The sequence below is a fragment of the Aristolochia californica genome, unplaced genomic scaffold, assembly GCF_029961685.1.
Source record: "Aristolochia californica isolate CCGP_79_NKW_82.1479 unplaced genomic scaffold, dmAriCali1.0.hap1 SCAF_15, whole genome shotgun sequence".
NCBI classification, from domain to species: Eukaryota; Viridiplantae; Streptophyta; class Magnoliopsida; order Piperales; family Aristolochiaceae; genus Aristolochia; species Aristolochia californica.
In genome coordinates this window covers 3,491,223-3,516,282 of record NW_027181826.1, presented here as the reverse complement: position 1 = coordinate 3,516,282, position 25,060 = coordinate 3,491,223, and the positions used below count along the sequence as shown (strand labels likewise).

The following is a 25,060-nucleotide window of genomic DNA, read 5'->3' as shown; positions in this document are numbered from 1 at the left end:
TTTCAATTACTTAAGAAGAAGAAGAATGACACAATTGAATAACTAGAGAAACCAACTTGAGAAAACACAAACGCTGAAATCAATTAAATGTACGAATTCCAACACTTGTATGAAAGCTCATGTACATGAAAAACAACATAGATGAGCTATAGGATGAAAAAACACAATGGTTGAAGGTCAAATTTGAGATGACTTTGAGATGATAAAATTTTAGAGTGAATTTATGGCATCAATAAAGTTGATTTTTAGAGTGATTTTATGGCACAATAAATTGATTTTAATCCAAATAACTAAAAAAAAACTCACTTTCAACCCTCTTATAGGTATAAAAAACGAATTCTTTTGAGGGATTTCAACACTTGACTTGAGAGATCAACAAGAGGACTAATATTGATGCTTTTAAGAATAAAAAACATTGAAAAAGGCATAATTTAACAACCTAGTTTAATAACAAGGTCTTGTTGGAATTTCTTAGTGCACGATTGCTAAAAATATTACTAGAGAACACCCTCTTCCAATGCTCTTTTACATAACTTTAAAGTAGCTTAACAAAACCTTAGAATCCTTTCTCGGATACCATGTTATATTCAAGGGTTTTATGCTTGAGAGGCTTAAGTAAGAGGAGGAGAAGAAGAGGGGCGGAGTAGAAGGAAAATAGGAGAAGATAAGCTTAAGGAGAAGACTTTAGGCAAGGAAGGAGAGGAGCTCAAGTAGGAGCTCCCTCTTCAGAGCTCCCTCTTCATGAAGTCTTATATATAATCTATGATAGAAACCCTAGTGCATGATAAAGATAAAAATGAAGTTAAAACACTTATGAATTATGAGGCATAACTCAATCCCTTCCATTAGTGCTTCTTCAGCAGAATGAATTATAGGCTTCCTAGGAACAAGTCATTTATAAAAAAATAATTAAAAATTAAAATTTGAGTCCTTATTTTTCTTAAAATTTGACATAAAACTATTTTTAATAAATTAATAAATAGAAAATGTAAGTTAGTTGCATATAATTGGAACAAAATTTTAAAATGATATGTCCAAAATACAAAATATTATTAATTGATAATAAAATGTCATTTAATAACCTATAAATACAACTTCAGACATTACAATGTAAAACACATAGCAGAGAATTTGAAGGGAAAAGGAGAGAGAGAGGGGAGGGTGGAGTTTAGTTTTAATTAATTTGTTTCTAATTTGTGCAGTGACATGTGTTTGATGTGTAATTAGTGTAATTTAATGTACTTTAGTGTTTAATTTTAATTTTCTTTGTATGTTTGAAGTTGAATGTTCTTCTTGAATTGAATTATAATTGGATTGCTATGATATGGTGTCCATGTAGTGAGGGATTTTCTCCACAGGAGCTAAAGGTGGTATAATGGGATTGTCGCATGGATTTTTTTTGTTTAATTTACTTTGTATGTTTGATGTGGAATAATTTTGTTGAATTGAATTATAATTGAAATGCTATGTAATAGTGTCCATACGGCTAGGAGTTTTCTCCATCAGAGCCAAGGCTGGTGGTATGATGGATCTATCATATGAGCTATATGAAGAAGGAGGGAGGGGGGAGGGGAGTGTTTATTTTTAATTATTTTAATGGTGTATTTGGTGTGTAATTAGTGTACAATGTAGTTTGCTTTTTAATTTTAATTTGCTTTGTATAGTTGATGTGAATATTTTTATCAAATTAAATTGTAATGAGAGTGCTATGCAATGGTGTCCATGAGGCTAGAAGTTTTTTACATTAGAGTTAAAAGTGTTATGATGGGACCATCATATGGATTTTTTTCTTAATTTGCTTTGTATTTTTTATGCATAATATTTTTATCAAATTGAATTATAATCGGAGTGCAATGCAATAATGTCTATGTGGCGAAATGTTTTTTCCATCGAAGCCAAGGGTGATACAATGGGACTGTCATATAGACCGTTTGAAGAAGGATGTGTACTATTGTTTTAATGATAAGGATGATTAAAATCGATAAGAATTGCGTTTGGCCAAGACTTAAAATTATTCATAATTTGTGCATAATTTTATTGTATCATGCATAGTATTCATTTATAAACATAAACAATGTATAACTAAGATAAAAGAATATGAATAAAACATGGGCATAATACACTTATAAACATAAACAACTAATAATTATGTTGACAAAGAACTAAGAAAAATAAGCGTAACATGAGAGTAATACGCTTATTTAACTTATGAAACATAAACAATTGATAATTTAGATGACAGAGAACCGAATAATATGAACATAACATGAGAATAACAAACACAAATTGACCTAATAAAAAAAGGATTGATTGAGTTACAGGTGATAGGGTATAGGTTTACCATGACCTAGTCTCACTATATTGAGATTGGCGGCAAGTAATGCATTAGTGATTTAAGTTGTTATGTTATGCAATCATTCTATTATTTTTTATTGTAATAGTTTGGTAGAATGTGGCTACCAGTCCAAGAGTTTGTAAAGTATGTTCCAATGTTGTAGAATGTTTGGGTTTTGCTCGCTCACACATACCAAGAGAGTATGATTTATGGAGTGCAATGGTATAAACTCTTGGATTTTCTTGTAAAATAGTCTGAGACTAAAAACGTTGTTTAATGTTGTATGATGTTATGATTTAAGATATTAGTTGCCTATTTTTCAGATGTATATCCCTATAAGTCCTCTCTATTATGTTGTATTATTTGTTGACCAGTTACACACTAGTGCTTTAGCAACACCGTTTAGTGCACATAATACAACAAATAATACCAATATGGCATGAGGCATGTAGTGATGCTGTCAAAATTTGGACAACTATCTTAAATCGTACCATACAATGTGATAATATCTTTGATAGTTTGTTTACCGAGCATTCACTCCTAGGCAATGAGTTTGTTCTAAGACAAAGGCTTCATGAAAAATTCTTAATTGGTAGAAGTCAATTTACAACAAAAATTAAAACCCACTTCAATATATAAAAAGGGTACTTTCACCCATTCTAGTGCCGTGAGAATTAAAACCACGGAAAGAACAATTAATATAGATACTCAAGATACTATAAAATTATTTGACTTAGATGATATAAACATGATCTTAACAATGATAAATACAAATATATGTATAGAGGGCGAATACAAATTGATTTTAAGCTATTAATTCTATTAGGTATTAATACATGCCTCTTGGTAATCATTCGAGATGGAAGAAACTTAGACTTGAAACCTTCTTTGATGGGTGTCATTGAGACTAGTCTTAGCAGAGGTCTTGTCTATTTGAATTTAACTCTATCTTTTACAATTAGGAATTTAATGAAGCCTTACAACTTAGGATACTAACCCAAGATATAATTTTCTAGCTGGATCAGAAACTATTGCGATCATCATGAGAATTCATTTTAAGGTAATGAATACCTTAACTCCAAAAGTTCAAAAACTTCTTGAATCAAGAATTTTTTTAATAATCAAAACAGATCTAATGAGTGCCAATATAGCAACCCCTAGGATGGTTTCAAGGGAAGAAATCAAATTCCCTGGATCTTGGGTAGTAACCCATGTTATTCCACCAAGACCTTTGGTTAATTTTGATACCAATAAAATAATTGAATCGGTGGTTGAGGATTGTTGAATTTTAGGAAAAGAGAAATACTTCACTGGTTTGATGTAATTTGAGTACAACAAGCCCCTATTTATAATAGAAGAAACAAATATAACCCAATTACAATTAAACAACCCTTGTCCCAATTACACCCAAAGTCAAACAGTAAAGGACAAGGCCTAGAACAACTAAACAACAAAACATAAATAGAAGACTAACATAACTAAAACACTTAATTGAAACTCTTTTATGAAACCTCTTTATGTGAGATTTTCTGTAAGACTCTACCATATTAATTCTAGCTCTGTGACACTTCTTGCTGTGAAAGAGTCTTGTCAGACTCTTCTATACATGCTTTTCGACAAAGATATTGTTTTATATTTCAGAACAAACCAACACATAAACACAAAAGATCTCAAGGGAATGAGAGAAGAGATGAACTCTAGCTCTTGGGAGAGAGGAGAGAAGAAACCAAGAGAGAGAAAGAAGAGGAATAGATAGAGACGTGTAAGGATGAATTTGAGCCAAAAGGAAGATACTTGAATGTTCTACCCATGCCTTGAGGTTATATTTATAGTTGTAGGAAGGTGTTTACAATGACTACAATGCCCTTAGGTCTACATGATTCAAAAGAAAAAAAACATAAGAGGACATACACTAGTTTTCATAATTACAATTCTATACCATCTCTATGGAAATTCTCCTTATTTACTAGCCATGCCACCCCTACTCATGTAGGTGTCTTTTAACAAATACCAACCCAAAATTGAGAGTGTCTATGCCCCCTACATCTAGATACTTAGATGTAAATCTCAACAAATGAACGCAAAACCTCTCTTTCTACTATCAAAGACGATATGTTTGTTGAAGTTATCAAATTTTCCCATGCTCAAGTTCCTTATGGAATTTATCATTGGAAAGAGGAAGAGAAAAATTCCCCAACTCCTAGAAAAATTGCTAATTTCACCATTTAAATGATTGATATAGAATTCAAAATCAATAGAAGAGCTATTTTGGATGAATTTGAACATCCTAGGAATGTTAAAATCAAGAAATGGTTCCTTCATAAGTATACTTATCCAAAGTAGAAGGAACTCTCCTCCCAATTTTATGCTTATCTCAAGCAAGAGCAGGCAATTATGAGTTTTGAATCCTGATATAGAATCATTCATATGGAAATGAATGAAAAACAAGAGATTCAAACTTTAGAAACTCTCAAAGTATGGTATCTCCAATCAAGTGCTAGTGTTCAATTGACACATACTCCTCAATTCCTTAAACTAGAATCTTCTAGTTCTCTGACTAAAGGGACCACTTTAGAAGCAGAAGCATATGGCACGCCTGAATCTTCCAATAAATTCATAGACAAATTAAAAAAAAAAGAATAATTTTACCGATCTGACTTTGTCAACAACTTAATTGTATTGAAGAAGATGTTCATTTTCAAGCTGCCCAAGATACCCTTTCTGAGCATACTCAGATCAAAGTCTAAAAAACTACACCTTTTAAACCTCCTCCTGAATTAAAAGGATTTAAAACAAGCACTAACAAAGACTATATTAAATAATATTTAGACAATTTAAATACCTTAAGTATAAATACTCTAGATGAACATTCTAGTTTAGATTGACTCTTCGACATAGTTTGACACTAGAACTGAATCTGAAAAAATCGATCATGATATTGATCAAATTAAAGAATCATTCTATCAAGTGCTTCACAAACCCAAAGTTCAAAAGTTGGAATATGATAAAAAATACAACGTCAATGGGATGTTAGACAAACATTATTAGCATAGCCCATGGCCTTTTGAATGAAAAACATTTATACAGATACATTTTTTGATAATGGAAATAACATCTATAAAAGGAACATAGATGGTTTATCTGTATATAAGATCTTTGAAATTCTTAGGAAAATGTTAATATATAGCATTATTTACCAATAGAATAATAATTATGATTGCAATATTGTTATCATATCACTTTAGGTTTTCTGGGATCTCTGAAGGGAGGGATAGATATTGTTCTCACTCCCATTTAGCATCGAGAATTTATGGTTCTAAGAAAATCATAAGGATGAGCATGGCAACATGAAACAATTTGATGAAGAAGATGTTGTTTATACTCTAATCAGTGCCATCCTTGTTCATTTTGTCAGTATCCTAACATCCAATATGAAAAAAGGATGAGAATTATTACAAATCTTCGCTGTAAAAACTTAGCCAATTTAGGTGTTATATCACCAAAGTAATGCAACGAAGGGATGCTTATAATGAATATAGGAAATCCAAATTTATAAATGGTTTGACACTATTATTCAATGAAAAAGTTCATAAAAGGCTAAGTCGAATGAAGAAGGAGTAAGTCTTTCCAAAAGAGAAATCCAAAATATACTAGATAAAGGATTAATTTGAAAATCCTACTCTCCATGGAGGTGTACATTTTTTTTTTATGTTAATAAAAAAGTTTCAATAGAGAGGAATTCCTAGATTGGTGGTTAATTAAAAACCACCTAATGTTTGTTTAAAATAGATACAATATCTAAAAATAATATTTTGGATAGACTTCATTTTGCCAAAATATTTTCTAAATTTGAATTCAATTTAGGCTATTGGTAGATTCAAATCAATGAAAATGATAATTTACTGTTACTTTTGGGAATTTTGAATGGAATGTCATGCCTTTTGGGTTGATAAATGCTCCTTATGAATTTAAAAACTCGTGAATGAAGTTTTTGTAATTATAGTGATTTTTCTATAGTTTATATTGATGATATTCTTATATTTTTTACAACCATTGACTCTCTTTTTAAATATTTAGAAATTTCAAAACCATTATTAAACAAAATGGTCTTGTAATTTCTGCCCCAAAGTAAAATTATTTTAGACTTCTATTAGGATTTTGGGATATGATATTTGTAAAGGAACAATTTTTCCTATTAGTAGATCAATTGAATTTGCATCTAAATTTCCATATGAAATTAGAGAAAAATATTAACTACAAAGAGTTTTGGGTAGTCTTAATTATATATCTGACCACAATATTCTAACTTGGCTAGGGATTCTAAACTTCTTTATAGCAGATTAGGAAAAAAATCTTGTGCTGAGGATTGATGCACATACTAAAGCTGTCTAACTAATTAAATCTAGAGTTCGATAACTTCCTTGTCTTACCCTAGCCAATCCTCAATGGAAGAAAGTTATTGAAACAAATGCCTCTCATAATGAATATGGAAGAATTTTAAAGCAAATAAACAACAATTGACACGATTTACTTCAAACCTTTGCAAATAGGCAATTTTGGAATTATTCAAATATTAAGCAAGAAATTCTTGTTGTAGTCAAATGTATTAGTAAATTTGAGGATGATTTACTCCTCCAACATTTTCTGTTGTGTGTGGATTATTTGTCACTAAACAAATTTTTAAAAATTTATATAAAATCTAGCATCCAAATAGATATTTTCTCTATGACAAGTAGAATTAAGTGCCTTTGATTTTTATATTGAATACACCAAAGGGGAAAATAACTCCTTCCCATGAATTTATATAGAGATAAGTAAAATGTCTCACTTCCACTGACGAGGTAATCCTCTTTGTTCATGAGGATGACTCATGAGAAAAAATGCTAATTCGAAATGGAAAGATAAAGTTTTTGAAGCCTCATATTCTACTTGAATGAAAGAAATACTTTATTTGAACCCGATTTTATTACCCTTCCAATCACAGAAGAAATTATGGTCATCAATAAAGAAGATATGCTAACCACATATCATTGAAAAATTATGTCCAAATGGCTGAAGGATTTGGCCTTTCCGGTCACCAATAATAAACACTGGATTGATTATGAAACTATTTTGCTTGTACTCAATCCGTCCTAATCAATCAAACACCATCAAATGTAAAAAATCAAGACAATCCTATTTCTTATAGTAAATGTACAACAATTTTTTGTCACTTCTATGGGAAAAACATAGTCTTTTGGATGAAGAATATCCTCCGGATAATAACGGTTATAATTACAAGGATTATGTTAATGCTTGGTCCAATGTGTTCTACAATATAAACCCCTTAGACAGACGCTCTTGGTTTATAACCCTTAGTGCTGAAATTAAGAAGCACAAGCAAGAAAAGATACTCATCCCGTTATGGGTAAACAAATGGTGGGCTAACTTTGGGCATCAATGCTTCCAAACCCTCTTAAGGATCTATGTGGTTAATGGTGGGTCATTCATCCTAGTATAAGAAGGAAAATCCATTGTATAGGGATCTAATACATTCTTGTTATTTCTGGAGTTCTAGCTTTCTTGATGTCGAAATGGGACTGCAAAATTGCATTTAATGAGTTACAACTACCAAATTTGTAGCGTACCTTTCATGTTCAATGGTGGAATAAGTTTCTGCATCTCGAACAAAAAATTGTAGAAATTAAGTATGTTATTTTTCATTTTGAAAATCAAACTCCCAAATTAGTAGAGAAAACTGATATTTCAGCCTTTGATATTATCAAGGCACAAATCAAATTGAAATTGCGAGACATTTATGATGATGAATTATTAATCAGAACTTTAGACTCAATAAAGGAGTAATTCCTTACTAAATTTAATAAAGGAATTAAAGAAGATTATAAAAACAATGTCTACCTCCACCTATGACTCTTCCAAGGATGGGAGTGATAATGAAGGTGATGATGAAGGTCATGATGAAGAAATAAGCTCTATACTAGATTCCTAGCCAAAAAAGATGACAATGCATGAATTGAATTGAGTTTACTCTAATGCGTGTCTCAATTTCCTACTGAATTTGGATCATCATACTCGAATGTTGTTTCTAAACCCAAGACAAGCAATTAAGCTCAAAGGCATCAGTTGTATACAAATGGAATACAAAAGCTATGGAGGACACAAAAATCACACAACCATTTTTGTCAAAAAAGCAGATTCCCCATCCCATTAGAGGTGGCATCGAGTCAATCTGAGTTTAAACCTGTATATATTTGAGCCAGGCTTGATTCAAATACTTCGAACTTGTTGAGCCAAACCCAACCTCGAGCCTAAAATTGGAATTGAGCTCGAGCTCGAGCCTGGTTTGAACTTCAACCTACATTTAAAACTTTGCATAAAATACATGTCAAATAAATTGTACATAAAGTTGTGTAAATTTTACCTAAAATTGGGCATGACCTCTATACATAAACCTTGAATAAAATCGTTTATACACTATGTATAATTTTTTTAAAAACACGGATAATATTATGCATAAATTTTATTCAATAAACAAACGCAAAAATTTAAATGAAAAATCAATATGAATTTTACAATCACCCAAACAAAAACTATAAATCCGGTATAAATTTATAAACTTCAACTCTTTCTTTCGTGATAGAAAACAATATGTTAAGTCCTCGTTTGTATGAGAAAAATCTCCACCTATGACAAAAATAAAAGAATAAAACTTATTATTGTCTGATAAAAATACTATTTCGCTACTAATTACTTAATATAGCAAAAAATATTAAAATAACCAAGATGAGAAAAAAGATGAAAAATCAAGTAACTTATAGCATTATCTCCATAGGCTTCTTCTTCGGTTACAATCATCAAAAGAAAATTTAATAAATAAAAATAACAAATTCACTATAAAATATCATAGTAAATAATTATTCAAAAGTAGTTCACCTTTTTATTCTTCTTGACGCCGTGAAGAACCTGAACCCAATCAACGCCATAAATCAAAGATTGAACTTGATGAAGAATCTCTGACCAACCTGAACTTGATGAAGAATGTGACCTACGACTTGTGAAAAAACCCGTAGAGCTACTACTTGAAACAATCTCTTCATTACTAATTTCCACATTACACATAGCTATATAATCATCTTAGATCTCAAATAAGGTCCGTCGAACTAAGTTTATATTTACTCTAGCTTCCACCTCTGAATATATCTCTGGAGAACATATTTCAATCAATATTAATTTGACCCTTGGATCCAAAATTGAAGCAACAACCATTAACAAATTGCATTCACCTCAGTACTTCTCAAATTTCTATTTCCTTTTACCAACCATCGTCCTAATGAAAACATTTTTCATTTGTAGAATGAAAATTCAAAACTTCTTTTACCCTGTATACCTACTAAGGTACAAATTAGAAGTAGGGTAGTCACTTCAAGAAATGATATTAGTGGCTGCATTAAAGACTTCTAGAATCACACACACCATTTCAACATTTTTTCATCCATCAATACTTGGCAAACAATCATACATTGGCTTTCTATATTGAAACCTAGGAAATTCTTCTTTGAATTTTACTACAAGACAATATATCATAAGTAGAGTTCCAACGAGTTGGACAATCAATAACTAACCTTTTTGCCCTTAGCTGTAGTTGCTGAACAATTTCAAAAAAAGTGCGAAGTCTAGCCTCAGACTGATTAATGAATTTGATACTCTCATGCACATTCTCAATGATATCCTTAATTTCTACAAGACCATCTTGGACTAATAAGTTTTTAATATGAGCACAACAATGCACATGAAATAACTTCTCACCAAAAATCAATTTCTTATTTTCCGAAAAATCATCTTTCAAAACTCTTAGACAAACATCATTTATATGCAACATTATCAACTGAGATTCTAAATACTTTATTTTTTATTTCCCAATCTTTCAAACACTTGTAAATAACTTCTACTATCTCAACACCACAACGAGGTGGAGGAACATTTTCAAAACTCAAGACCCATTTTTGTAACTTCCAATTACTATCAATGAAATACCGAGGAACAATAATGTATTCAATTTTTTAATTTTGGGACGTCTAAAGATCCATGCTAAGACTAATCTTATTAATCTCTTTCAATAAAGTTTTTAATTGTTTTTTCTCTGCCTCATACACCTGATACACTCCTTAATGGCCTTATGAGATTTTTTTTTTCATAATTCATATTTGACATCTTCATTATAAAATTAAATCCATCCTCTTCTACTATTATGAACGGATGCTCATGCATAAGAATCCAATGGGCAATAAATATTCTTATTTTAGTTTGATCATATTTTCCTCCAAAATCCACAAAAGGAAGGTTAAATGAACAATTATCAACAATAGACCCCACTAGTTGAAAATTATAGTTTTTTGGTTATGTAATGTCACTTTTCTACTAGCACAACGTTTCAAAAGTTGACTCATATGTGAAAGAGGTATAAGGACGAATTTGAGCCAAGAGGGAGAAGCTTGAATGCCCTACCTCTTGCCTTGATATTGTATTTATAGTAGTGTAAAAGTGTTTACAATGACTACAATGCCCTTAGGGGTACATGCTTCAAATGGACAAAGACCAGAGGACATACACCATCTTGCATAATTATAATTTTATACCATCTCAATGAAATTTTTCCCTATTTAATAGCCAAAAAGAAAGTTTGATTGTCTTGCTTTGACTCATATTGTTCTTGTTCACATCTTGCTTGTAATTTTCATCTTGTTTTCATCTTGTATCCCCCTTACTCGGATATTCTAGCCACAAAAAACTTGATTACCACAACACATGAAATTCTTCATTGTTCGTGACCTCTTTTATGTACTTCTTCTTCTACTTCTCCCCCTCAAACTAGGGATCACTTTGTTCTTTACCAAGAGACTCAACTTGCACAATATAATTGTAATAGAAGAAAAATCACTACTAGCTATATGACAAAGCTCCATACACCAGTCAAAATGGTCATAGTCTGACATACACTCCACTCAATTTCAATGTTGGGAAAATAACCCAACTTTAGGGCACAATAAAGAGACTACTCACTTTCTAAGGGTAGCTCAAACAAAAAAATACCTATTGGGTGAAGAATAAAAAGACACGACTCAAGCTAGATGTTGGGCACACTCGTATACCTTTTAGGTAGTGGGTCTATAGGCATTTCTCTAAAGTGATTTAAAAAAAACAAATTGAAGAAAGTACCTTGAAGAATTAAAGGTGTGAATAAAAAGATATTAGTTATCATACTTCAAAAGGAAGGAGGCCCACAATGCAGCTCGTCATACTTCCAAAAAAGATGGAGACGTTTATAAACCAATAGGTGGATAAAAAGGGACCAGGTTTTACTCAAGAGGGAGGTAAAAAAATAATTCCTTTGTTAACATGATGACTAAGGAAATTTTAAAAAAATCCAATAAGAAAATTCTGAGATGAAATATAATAATGAAAACTTTCTAAAAATGGACTTCTCATATAAGACAATTACTTTTTAACAAACCTTGACCAATTCGAAAAGAAAATATTCAAGAGATAAATTCTGGAATAAGGGAGATTTAGGACATTAATTTGGAAGCAAGAATTAGGAAACAAACTTTCTAAATAAAAAATCTCAAACTATGCCAAAACGGAAATTAAATTCATAATGGGAAAGACTTCTCTTAAGGAAACTAATATAATGTGAGATCAAACAAAATAAAATTTTAAGGAAAGAAAGATACTCAAGTTGATAAAATTTTGACTAGATTTTGAAAACAAATAGGAAACTCAACCCACATTAGCAACTCAAAAAAGAAGCAAAAAATTGGCTTAAATTCGGATTTTCGCATGCAACAACAGGCTACCAGTAGGACCATTGAATCTTCCAATGTAGACATCTCTCTCTAGAAAAATCAGATTGAGAAAAAAAGTTTATTGGGATAGAAATTAGAGTCACATACTTTTTTTTGAGATATAATCCTCAATATAAATCCTCAAAATTTTTGGTACAAACTGCTCAGGAAGTTGAGGTTTTTTGCTGCTACACGAAACTTTTCTGATGCTTGACCTTTGATGCTTCAGATATCAATTTCTCTTTCTAAAAAAATCTGATTTCAACAATTCATTTTGAGTTGGAAACTAGACTCAAAGATGATTCTAACGGTATATAATTTTCTATAGGAAAAATATGGTATGAGAGTAAAACATCTAATAAAAATAGGAATTGAGAAAGAAAAGAAAAAATGAGATACTCCTCTTTTTCCTTTTTTTTTTCTTCCTCCATCTTATTATCCTTTTCCATCTCAGATATTTTCCCGCTTTGATACCATGTTGATTTCTCGGGCCTACACATAAACCCACGAGATCTCATGGGAAGGATAGAAGAGAGGAACTCTTGCTCTTGGGAGAGAGGAGAGAATAAACCAAGGCAGAGAAAGAAGAGAAAAAGAGAGAGAGGTATATGGATGAATTTGAGCAAAGATGAAGATGTTTTAATGCTCTACCTCATGTCTTGATTGTATTTATACTTGTGTAAAGGAGTTTACAATGACTATGATGCCCTTAGAGCTACATACTTAAAAAGAAAAAAGACATAAGAGGACATACACCAACTTGCATAATTACAATTCTATGTCATCTCTATGAAAATTCTCCTTATTTACTAGCTATGCCACCCCGACACACGTGGGTATCTCTTAAAACTTGGCTAGTCATTTTGGCATGGACTTAGACCCAACTTTAAGATGGTATATAAATATGACTTTTGTTTTATTTGGTCCATTTCGTGGCTCATCTAGTTTTTATTTTCGTTTCTTGCCTATTATTCGTTTGAGTAAGATGACACTTACCTAGTGCCAACCTACCCCCCCACACACAAATACATATTTATCTGGCTATGTTATTTGGTCCTCCCTCTCTCCCAAAAAGTTTCTAGGTGCTTAGTTGACATTGTTGATTGTATGATAATTTAGCAATGCCACCTTTGGCATCTGACTTTTGATTACAAGATAAGCTGGCTTATTTGACAAACATGTGCATTTGTACGTGAAGCAATGAAGCGTTTCTATTGGCTTCCTAGCTCATAACCCCCATAGTTAAACCTCCAAAAGGCTACATATAATTGTGCTCCTCACTGGTTTTGATTTCTTGAAGCTCATCCATTATTTCTTCAACCGCCATGAACGATCTTGTTCGAGTTCTGATCCGTGCTTTTGAGTAAGATAATATTGGTCATTTCTTGGTGTCACTAACAAGCATCATTTACAGAACATTAAAATATTTGCTCGATGATTTAAAATTTGTACGTATCTGATCGTATCAAACATAAAATTTAATACTTATAAACAACTGGAAGGAGTTGGTGCGCATGTTCCTCGCTCGAACTTATTTAATTCTTCTGCTTCTCAATGATATAAACAACCACCCTGTGATTAAGCATTATATTAGCCTATGAGAGGTATCGTCTCTGCTGCATTACCCAATCACTCTTCAAACTTCCCAGTTCAGATCAATGGGGAATTGCCACTCATTTTGTTACTCTTTTTTGTCAAGATCTTTGGCCTCAAGGTACCTCTCTATGATTCCTCTCCTCCGGCAGCCGGAGCAGCTGAGCCTTGACATAGAAGAACAGTTCAACCGTGCCAGAGACGAACTCGAACATGCCAGAGATCAGCTCAACCAGGCCACAAAGGAACAGCTCGACCATGCCAGAGGCCAGATCAACCAGGCGACGAAGGAGCAGCTAGGCCACGCCAGTGAACAGCTCGATCACGCCACAGACAAGCTCAACCAGGCCAAAGAGGAGCAGCTCAACCTTGCCAAAGACCAGCTCAACAATGTCCAAGGGCAGCTGGTTGATGCAGGACGGCCATTCAAGGAAGCCATCACCGCAGGCATCGACAAATCATCCGCTTCCATTACGAACAACTTGTCACATGACTTAAGTTCAAAGAATGTCTTCCCCGGAAGCATGATTCCAGTGCAAGCAGTCAAGGAAACTATCACTGGGGCCATCGATCAATCTTCTGCTTCCATCGTGAAGAACTTACCGCAGTTGAATCCAAAGAGTATCTTCTCCAAAAGCATGATTCCTCATGGTATTTAGAAAAAGGGGGGTTTTGTCTTCGGGTAAACCCCTGAAATGTTGATTTCTTTTATTTATGGCTGCTGTTCTGTGCTTCTTCGTGTTTGTCTCGTAAGGAAACCATGTCCTGCTCTCTTTCTAGACAGGAGCCTTCCTGTTCATGAAAATTATCTTTGACTGGCTCACTCGTGTTTGTTTCTCATTTTAATTATTTTGAGAAATCCTTGTAAAACAACCTAGCTTCAACAAGGGACAAAAGTCACAGAACATATTTGGAAAATATTTACTAATTTAGCTTTTGCCTCTGTTTTTGGTCTGTTATCTCTATCATAATACTTATTTAACGGATAACAATTATCTGTTATCTCTATCATAATACTTATCCTGCAGCACAAGTCTCTGGTCAAGTAAATCTTTACAGAAATATTGATCTCGACAAATCCCGAGCAATCAACCTTTCCGTCTCTGGTCAAGTAAATCTTTACAGAAATATTGATCTCGACAAATCCCGAGAAAGAGAACAAACAACTAAATATATATTTTACTGTAATTGATCGGTACCCAAAAAAAAAGAAAAAAAAGAAAAAACTGTCTATATGACTGAAGATCCATTAAGGGTAAATCCCCCTCAAAGAATTAATTCGAAAAGAAGAACAATTAGAAAACTAGAGGCAAGAAGGTGGGACTTGATAGCCAGAAGATTGTCCTAGCACATTGGAGCAACTGGAGATGGAGGTTCCATCTCCCCCATAGTAAGTCAATCTGATGTTACTGAGCCTCACGCCGCGGCATGGCACTGCAGCACTGCAAGACAGTTTCACCGCCACTTTTGACGCCGAGGTGCCTCTGATGTTACTGAATAAAATATCACTTATCCTAACAAGGGACGGAGACTGCAAATCATCAAAGAAAACAGAATCAGAATTAACGTCAAATGTTGAGATAAACGATGGGTTGTTTAGCTGAAAGTACCATTGGGTTACAAGATTCGTGAGGACAATAGTCTTGGTCTATGTGGATGGGGTTGCGGACATTGTTCATGGTCAGATCTTCATAAATGAAATGGGTCGCAGAGCTGTAAGAAGGAGAACTAGGCCAGCTCTTGATACGGACGCCGTTGGCTGTGCCGGTGAAGGTGCAGTTCCTTACAGTCAAACCCGTCACGTCACCTTCGTTGGAGTTCCTTCCCAGACTACCAACGCTAATGCCGTGGCCTGGGCCGCAGAAGATGCCGGAGATAGAGATGTCAGAGCTGCCTGGTCCTATAGAAACACAATCATCCCCGGTGCCGATGACTGAACTGTAAATCCTGATACCGCTGGAATGTCCAAGGTGAATTCCATCTGTGTTGGGACTGTTTGAAGGTGCTGAAATCCTCACCGCTTCAACGTTTATGTTCCTGCAGTTGTCTATGACCATGTGGAAGTACTTGCTGTCGATCGATGATATCCCTCGGATTACGCCATTGGTGACAGAGCTTAATCTAAAAGACTGTAAAGAACGAGCAAACATGTTCATGTCGTTTTGTTGGATTCATTTATAGCAGAATCAGTTGGGGAACTTACAGAGGGAAGAGGCTGACATGTCGTTCCCGAGGAGCAGCGGTTGTACGGCCAAGCTCGAGCACCTTGTCCATTGAATAGTCCGCTACCTGTGATCGTTAACCCGTCGACGCGCTTAAATTCAAACCAATCCTTGTCGCTGAAAACGTCGAGATCGGGAGCTGTGACCGTCCCGTCGACCTGCAATATCATGGGATAGCTACATGGCCCTTTCAGCATCACGGGGCCGACCAGGAACGTTCCCGCAGGGATGAATACCTGACTCGTTCCTTCCCACTCACACGCAGCCTTCCAGGCACTCATCACCGCCTGCAACAACAAAACTACGTCTCAGATATTTCTCTAGTATAGATCTATCATGCAAATTTAAGGGTGAGAACTCTGTCTTACGTCGCTGCTCTCAGTTATCCCATCGGCAATGGCTCCAAATTGCACAATATTGAATATTCTTTGTGCAGTTCCTTGTCCAGCAACCCAATTGAATACAATCAGAAAACAAAATGAACACAGAAATGAGCGTGAACCCATGTCTTCGTTCGGCTTAGAGAGAAGCAACAGAAAGTCGGACAGAAAATGAAATGAGAACTTGCAGAGATCAAATGCTCCCTGTTTTCAACAGAAAGTCGGGCAGAAAATGAAATGAGAACTTACAGAGACCGAAATCTCCAGGTTTTTATAATTTCAAGATCAACAAACACAGTTTTACAGCAATTTAGAACTAGGAGACGTGAATTAATAGGATTGTTATTAGTCTAGAATTCTAGTGTAGGTAGTACTCTTCTCCCCGTTATTTTCGTTTGAAGGATCGAGTCTCCAGCTGAGTTAAAACTCCTTTCTCTAAACTACTCATTTGGAGATGGAGTCTTCTCCCGGCGCTGTGAAGCCAATCGGCGTCTCGCCTCGGCGCCGTACGTCGGGGGGGGGGGGGCTACGGTGTAAACTATTGAGCGCCCCCCTCCCCCTCCCCCCCCCCCACCCCACTGCGCAGCCCGTGGCTGGAGGTTGAAGACGACCTCCAAGCTGCCCAGAAATTAAAAAAAAAAATTTTAAACTTAGATAGTTAAGTTTTATTTAAATCACGAGTCGACTCGGACCGATTGGACGAGTCGGCTCGCCTGAGAGAGGACCGAGCAGATTTGGTTCTCAAAATGTGTTTTGCGCCAGCGGGGATTCGAACCCGAGAACAGAAAATTCCCCTAGTGACAATAACCATAAGGCCATATGACTTTACGTAGAATTACAGGACCCACTTTTAATAAATAATTAAAATTTTAAGAATCTGTTTTTCATATAAATTAAATAATTGTGCATGCACATATATAGTTGTATCCTGTGCAAGGGATGGCATCGAGCCAAGCCCGAACCTTGTCTCGAGCCCAAAATTTTTAACCGAGCTCGAGTTTCAATATACATTTAAAAATTTTCAAAAAATATATATAAAATTATGTATACATTTTACATAAAATTGGGCATAACCTATATATATAATACATGTATAAGATTGGGCATGACCTCTACTTAAAATTGAGCATAATCTATATATATAATACCTATATAAAATTCGACATGACCTCTACATAAAATTGGGTATAATCTATATACATAATACCTGCATAAACACCCTCTAAACACTCCATAAAATTGTCTATACATTCCATAAACACTCCATGAAATTATTTATACACTCCATAAAATAGTCTAAACACTCGATACACTGCACAACATTATGAATAAACTCCATACAATAATCAAACACAACAAAATTAAATAAAATATTAATATCAATTTACAATCACCCAAGTAAAAACTATAAATCCTTTAAATAAAATCCTATTATTATTAGTGATTTATTAGAAAATTACAAGAAATATTTTAAATTTTTCTTAGGAAAGTTAAATGGACCTCTTATTGCCTCTTCTAGGGAAATAAATAAAAATTAATAATCAATCTATTATATTATAATACTTATCGATACATTTTTAATCTAATAAAATGTCAAACACAAAATTGCAATGAAAATTACTTCATGCTAAAAGTAATACAACATCAATTGTTAAATACTTATTGAAAAATTTTCTATACAGTTTTCTACCCCTTCTTGGCAGGAAAATCTTACTTAGAAAATTATATGATTTTTTAATAAGAATTTTCAATTAGAAAAATATTTACAAAAAACATGAGATACTAATAGTTCATCGAAACTTATTTCTATAAAATGTGTTTTTAATTTGTTCAAGAGCTATGAGGAAGGAGAGTTTAAGGAATTTTTTTTTTTTTTTACTTTATGATCTCACCCGTGCGAAATTATCTTCGCGCTGGGGAGGGTGGAGATTATTTCTCCCCTAATTTCTCCCTTGAACTTACTGGTTTTGGTTTTTTGCTGAGACGACGCGGAGGGAAGGTGGTTACGGCACCGGGAAGGACTTGTCGTCGGGGATGACGGCTGTGACGACGACGACAAAAACAAAGGCGACATTGAGGAGAGGAAGAAATCGAACGGACGGCCACAAAGGCGGCCGGTGAGCAGCTATCAACGGTGTTAGAGGCGGCGACAACCACCAACGGGAGGGGCTCGGCGATGACGAGGAGAGGAAAAGTCCACACCCCCCCCCCCCCCCCCCAGCTCCCGATCCCGACTCACCTCGAGCCAGCTTGCGAGCCGACGAACCGAACCTAGCTTCGGTCGAGCTCGACTCATTAATTTAAACGAGCCGATTTCGGAGCTTGTGCTTGGCTTGAGATCGAGACGAATCGAACCGATCCGAACTCAAGCCGCTCATGAGCCGGCTCGGTTCGAAGCCACCCCTACCTATGTATATTTAGTTGATTTTTTAATTGATAAAAAAAATATTTAGGTTTTATGCATCATTTTAAGTTAATTTAAATATAAGGAATTTATAATTGACATTTTGAATAATTGAGTAATTACCAAAAAATTCTTAATTATGCAAATATCTAGTGACATTAAGAAATTTCTTAGGTTACAGTCCAAGACGACGTCCGATAGAGGTCAAAATTTCATTTAAATAAGGAGTCGACTCAGACGGGTTGAAGTGACTTACCCAAGAGAGGACCGAGCCGACTCAGTTCTCAAAATCAATTTTTGCGCTAACGGGGATTCGAACCCATGCGCTAGAAACGACTCTGGCACCAGTAACCATTAGGCCATCAGCCTTTGTGTGATATTGTTGGATACAAATTTGATATATATTTCAAATTTAAGTATCTGTTTTTATGCAATTTCAATTCAGATGAATTAAATAATTGTGCATGCACATATATAGTTGTATCCTATACATATTTAGTTGATTTTTCAATTGTGAAAAATATTATTTAGGTTTTATGCATACTTCAATTTTATGCATATTTTAAGTTGACCTAAATATAAGGAATTAATAATAGACATTAATTTTATGTCATATTTTGGGTACATTGCCACAACATTTTTAATTATGCAAATATCTAGTGACATTAAGTTTAGTCACATAAAGTTAATGACATTAAATATTGTGATTAATCATGGAGATATAATAATTTAACCCCCATAGGGTAAATATTATATTTAAGTGATTAATCAGGATGGGTAAGAAATATTTAAACTTTTTTCCTAGTTGGCCACAGGCCTAGAATATTCCTTTATAAACACATTTCTGGCTCCCATCATAAAAAGACATAAATCACATCTATTATAATCTAAGCCCACAGGAAAGATTATAATGACACACTGATTTATTTGTTTGAATTATTTACATGGGTAAATATTCAAAAAATTGGCTTCATTACATGTTTAGTAAGCTTCTGGTCTATTTTGAAGTTCTTCAAACTTTATTTGTCCCCAACATTGATTCCTCTATTTTTTCCCTGAATGGAGAAAATTATATTGAGGTGGAAAGGAGAACTTTAAGAAAGGGTCTGGTCTAGCAGAAGTAAGCCTTAACATTGCCATCGACAAGCCTCTGCGATAGACGAGACACTCTGTTCGTCGGAGATGATACACCCCGCATTCTATTTTGCCGAAAATTGACGCCATATCAAGAGGTACGTTTTACATGAGTTTCATTTATGTTTTTGAGAAATTCGTGATATGAGTAATACTACATTTGGTATCAGAACTAGGTTGGAACCGATGACCACCCATTACTTATAAGGAACATGTTAAACGTATGAGACTCAGTTCTATTAAAGAATTTATGAAATTGAGATTCTCTTTTTATGTTTGTATAACAATTTATCAATGGAAAAATCCATTAAGTTCATTTGTGTCTTTTCTTATTTGGTTGTATATATAAAGTTTAGAGAATGACAATATAAGGTGATTGTCCCCGTTATTTTTCATTTGAAGGATCAGAAGAATTTATCGTCTCCAGGTTTTCATTGTCTACGTCTCTCCTAGGACGAAATTTTTTAGGTACCGAGTCTCCAGCTAACTTAAAGACTCCTTTCTGTAGTCATTTGGAGATGGAGTTTTCTCTTGGCACTGTGAAGCCAACCACCATTGCCATCGGACAAAGTCCAAAGTCTGACGTTGGAAGCCACAGAGACACTCTGTTCGTCGGAGACGATAGATGCCACACTCTATTTCATCGAAAATTGATGCCATGTCAGGATGTACGTTTTACATGAGTTTCATTTATATTTTTTATAAATTCATAATATGAGTAATACTACATTTGGTATCAGAGTTAGGTTGTAACCGACGACCACCCGTTGTTTATAAGGAACATGGTAAACATATGAGACTCAGTTCTATTAAAGAATTTATGTAATTGAGATTCCCTTTATGTTTGTATAACAATTTATCAATAGAAAACTCTATTAAGTTTATTTGTGTCTTCTCTTATTTGGTTGTATACATAAAGTTTAGAGAATGACAATATAAGGTGATCCTGAATGAGCATTATGAAAGTTCCTTCATAAAGAAGTGGGTCACATAAGGTTCTCATTCAAAGGAGACAATTTTAATTCGTGGAAGATAATACTTGCTCTGATACCAGATCTAGGATTATCAATATCATGAATTTCTGAAAAACGTAAATGAAATTCATGATATAGATAATCTTACATTTAGAACTATTAAGGAGATGTGAATTAATTGTTTTCAAAGAGTGTTAAGATTGTTATTAGTCGAGAATTCTAGTGTAAGTAATACTCTTCTCCCCGTTATTTTTGTTTAAATGATCGGAAGAATTTATCGTCTCTAAGTTTTCATTGGCTATGTTTCTCCTTGGACAATTTTTTTTAGGTTACGTTCCGAGTCTCCAACTGACTTAAAGATTCTTTTCTGTAGTCATTTGGAGATGGAGTCTTCTCCTGGCGCTGTGAAGCCAACCGACATTGCCGTCGGACGATAGAGGCCGAAGTCCCGCAGTGGGGCAGACGTTGGAAGCCATCGAGACACTCTGTTCGCCGGAGACAATAGACGCCATACTCTATTTCACAAAAAATTGACGCCGTGTCAGGAGGTACATTTTACATGAGTTTTATTTACGTTTTTGAGAAATTCATGATATGAGTAATACTACATTTGGTATCAGAGCCAGGTTGTAACCGATGACCACCCATTGCTTATAAGGAACATGTTAAACATATGAGACTCAATTTTATTAAAGAATTTATGTAATTGAGATTCCCTTTATGTTTGTATAACAATTTGTCAATGGAAAACTCCATTAAGTTCATTTGTGTATTCTCTTATTTGGTTGTATACATAAAGTTTAGAGAATGACAATATAAGGTGATCCTGAATGAGCATTATGAAAGTTCGTTCATAAAGAAGTGTGTCACATAAGGTTCTCATTCAAAGGAGACAATTATAATACGTGGAAGATAATAATACCACATGAAAGATTATCAGTATCATTTACGTTTTTGAGAAATTCATGATATGGATAATCCTACATTTAGAACTATGACAGATACACATTTGATATATATTTAAAATTTAAGTATTTGTTTTTATGTAATTTCAATTCATATGAATCAAATAATTGTGCATGCACATATATAGTTGTATTTTATGCATATTTAGTTGGTTTTTCAATTGTGAAAAATTATTTAAGTTTTATGCATACTTCATTTTTATGCATATTTTAAGTTGACCTAAATATGAGGAATTAATAATTGACATTAATTTTAGTCAATTATTTTTATGTCTTATTTTGGGTATACGTTTCAATAATTGAGTAATTGCCACAACATTCTTAATTATGCAAATATGTAGTGACATTAAGTTTAGTCACATAAAGTTAATGACATAAAAAATTATGATTAATCATGGAGTTATAATAATTTAATCCCATATGGTAAGTTTTATATTTAATTGATTAATATGGATGGGAAAGAAATATTTAATTTTTTTTCTAGTTGCCCATTGGCCTAGAATATTCATTTACAAACACATTTTTGGCTTCCATAATAAAAAGACATAAATCGCATGTGATATAATCTAAGTCCACAAGAAAGATTATAATGACACGCTGATTTATTTATTTGAATTATTTACATGGGTAAATATTCAAAAATTTTGGCTTCATTATTCGTTTAGTAAGCTTGTTGTCTATTTTGCAATTTTTCAAACTTTGTTTGTCCCCAACTTTGATTCCTCTATTTTTCCCCTGAATAGAGAAAATTATATTGAGGTGGAAAGGAGAACTATAAGAAATGGTCTGGTCTAGCAGAGGTAATTCTTAACGTTGCCATCGATGAGCCTCTATGATAGCCGAGACACTCTGTTCGTCAGAGACGATAGACGCCACACTCTATTTCGTCGAAAATTGATGCCATGTCAGGAGGTACGTTTTACATGAGTTTCATTTACGTTTTTGAGAAATTCATGATATGAGTAATAGTACATTTGGTATCAGAGCCAGGTTGAAACCGACAACCACTCGTTGCTTATAAGGGACATGTTGAACATATGAGACTTAGTTCTATTAAGTAATTTAAGTAATTAAGATTCCCTTTATGTTTGTATAACAATATGTTAATGGAAAATTCCATTAAGTTCATTTGTGTATTCTCTTATTTGGTTGTATACATAAAGTTTAGAGAATGACAATATAAGGTGATCCTGAATGAGCATTACAAAAGTTCGTTCATAAAGAAATGTGTCACATAAGGTTCTCATTCAAAGGAGACAATTGTAATACGTAGAAGATAATACTTGCTCTGATACCAGATGTAGGATTATCCATATTATGAATTTCTAAAAAACGTTCTTCATGGGTTTCATTTACGTTTTTTAGAAATTCATGATATGGATAATCCTACATTTAGAACTATTATGGAGACATGAATTAATTGTTTTCAAAGAGTGTTAAGATTGTTATTGGTCTAGAATTCTAGTGTAGGTTCTTCTCCCCGTTATTTTTCGTTTGTAGGATCGGAAGAATTTATCGTCTCGAGGTTTTCATTGGCTATGTTTCTCCCAGGACAAAAAATTTTAGGTTACGTTCTAAGTCTCCAGCTGACTTAAAAACTCCTTTCTCTAAAATACTCATTTGGAGATGGAGTCTTCTCTGCAACTCAATTCAGTTGTAGAAATCATCGGAGTCACTCAGAAATAAGTGACCTATATTATCTCAAATATTCTAGGAAAATTATTTGAACACGCAGTCCAACGATTAGAATAATTGCCTTCCAAGCTGACATAACTTCACACATAAGTTTATCCCTTGTGCTGCTTATATTTTAGATTTTGTTTCTTTTTTGGTTCAATGTAGAGATTTAACCAAAATGTGAGTTGCCTCTAAAAATTCCTCTATTCATTGCATACTGTAGCTTCAGTGGGAGAAAGTGGGAGCAGAAAATCAATTGCAATCCCATTGCTACAAAGATTTTGTTGCCCTAATATAGGTAAATGTTTGCTAGATGGAACTAAAATCATAATAAAACAAAATTAATTAATTTATAAATATTTAATGTGTATAAAAATGTACAAGTAAGAAATAAATTGACGATTCTCATCATGCTCAGATAGTATACTTTGTAATTCCTCCTAAGTTTGGGACAACTCCTCAAGTTGTGATGCATGAGTAGAAGATCCTCAAGATGTCTTGGGAAGATGTGGCTCTCCTGAACCAAACTCGTTGATGTAGCTAGATTTATGCTCGAGGATAGACTGCACTATCGCTTGCTCATCCATGGGGCTACCAACTGTAGTTGTTTCTTCCACTATCCACTATATCACATTCTTTTGAAGATAGTGATAGACTAGGTGGCTTCTCAAGAGGGGGGGGGGGGGGGGGGGGGGGGGGGTGAATTGTGGATTACAAATTAAAATTTTAATTGAGGCGTGGAAATAGAAAACATGCCAACAAACAATTTCATTGTAAAACATTCATACACCACAATGATAACACAATTTATTTTTGTTATTGATATTTCCTTATTAATATTCACCGTCCAAGAACATGTGCTTAGAAAATTCCATTATTTTTGCTCTAATAGCCGGAATTTACATCAAAGAGATTTAAGTTCTCTTTAAGCCACGTGTAGTTCAAATGCATGTTGTTACAATCAATTTCCTTAAGAGATTGGCTAGATTCTAACTCTAGTTAGATCCTTTCTATTTGTTTTAATAAGTTCTAGATGAACCTTTCTCAAAATAAAATTACAAAGAAAGGATAAACCAACTTACACACTTTGACACTTGGAGAGTACCTTCTCCTTGAGAAATTCAAGCCTCCAACTTTGTAGCACAATGAAAATGTAGGATCTTGTCTAATGCAGATGCAAAGGAGATGAATAGAGAAGAGTGTATGGAAATTTAAAAAATATATGTTCATTTTTTCTCTCAATAGCACTTTGAGAAGTTTTTTAAGGATTTGAGAATAAAGGCTTAAGAATATGCCAATAAATTCTCATTTACCTCTCAATGGGAAGTTTGATGGGGGCATTTATACGTCATTCAAGCTAAACTAGTTATTTTTTGCTTATATGCAAAAGTCAATGTTTTCATTGATCAATCATTGACTTGTGCATTTCTAGATGATCGATCATAGTAGATGCTGATTAATCATTCTAGTACCAGTTCAACTAATTTGACTTTGAAAACATGGATGAATGATTCTAGGTGCTTCTAACATTTTT

The 25,060-nt window shown here is 33.9% G+C and overlaps 1 protein-coding gene across 1 annotated transcript; it reads right to left on the bottom strand.

Annotated features, from left to right (window-relative positions):
* Nucleotides 1–15,073: 15,073 nt before the first annotated feature.
* Nucleotides 15,074–19,131, bottom strand: LOC137952167 (exopolygalacturonase-like). Its single transcript, XM_068799237.1, has 8 exons — nt 19,096–19,131; nt 18,265–18,497; nt 17,086–17,166; nt 16,903–16,990; nt 16,361–16,576; nt 15,974–16,279; nt 15,381–15,899; nt 15,074–15,301 (listed from the first exon to the last, which is right to left on the bottom strand). Exons 1-8 carry the CDS (start codon nt 19,129–19,131, stop codon nt 15,074–15,076), a joined length of 1,707 nt encoding a protein of 568 aa, XP_068655338.1.
* Nucleotides 19,132–25,060: the final 5,929 nt, after the last annotated feature.

Excerpts from the sequence above, each read along its gene's own strand:
- LOC137952167 (XM_068799237.1), bottom strand. The coding sequence starts at position 19,131 with ATGGTTACTGGTGCCAGAGTCGTTTCTAGCGCATGG. Across the intron at positions 16,577-16,902 it reads GGCGCTCAATAGTTTACACC|GGAGCATTTGATCTCTGCAA; the intron begins GTAGCCCCCCCC and ends TGTTGAAAACAG. Across the intron at positions 15,302-15,380 it reads ACGAATCTTGTAACCCAATG|TCTCCGTCCCTTGTTAGGAT; the intron begins GTACTTTCAGCT and ends GATGATTTGCAG.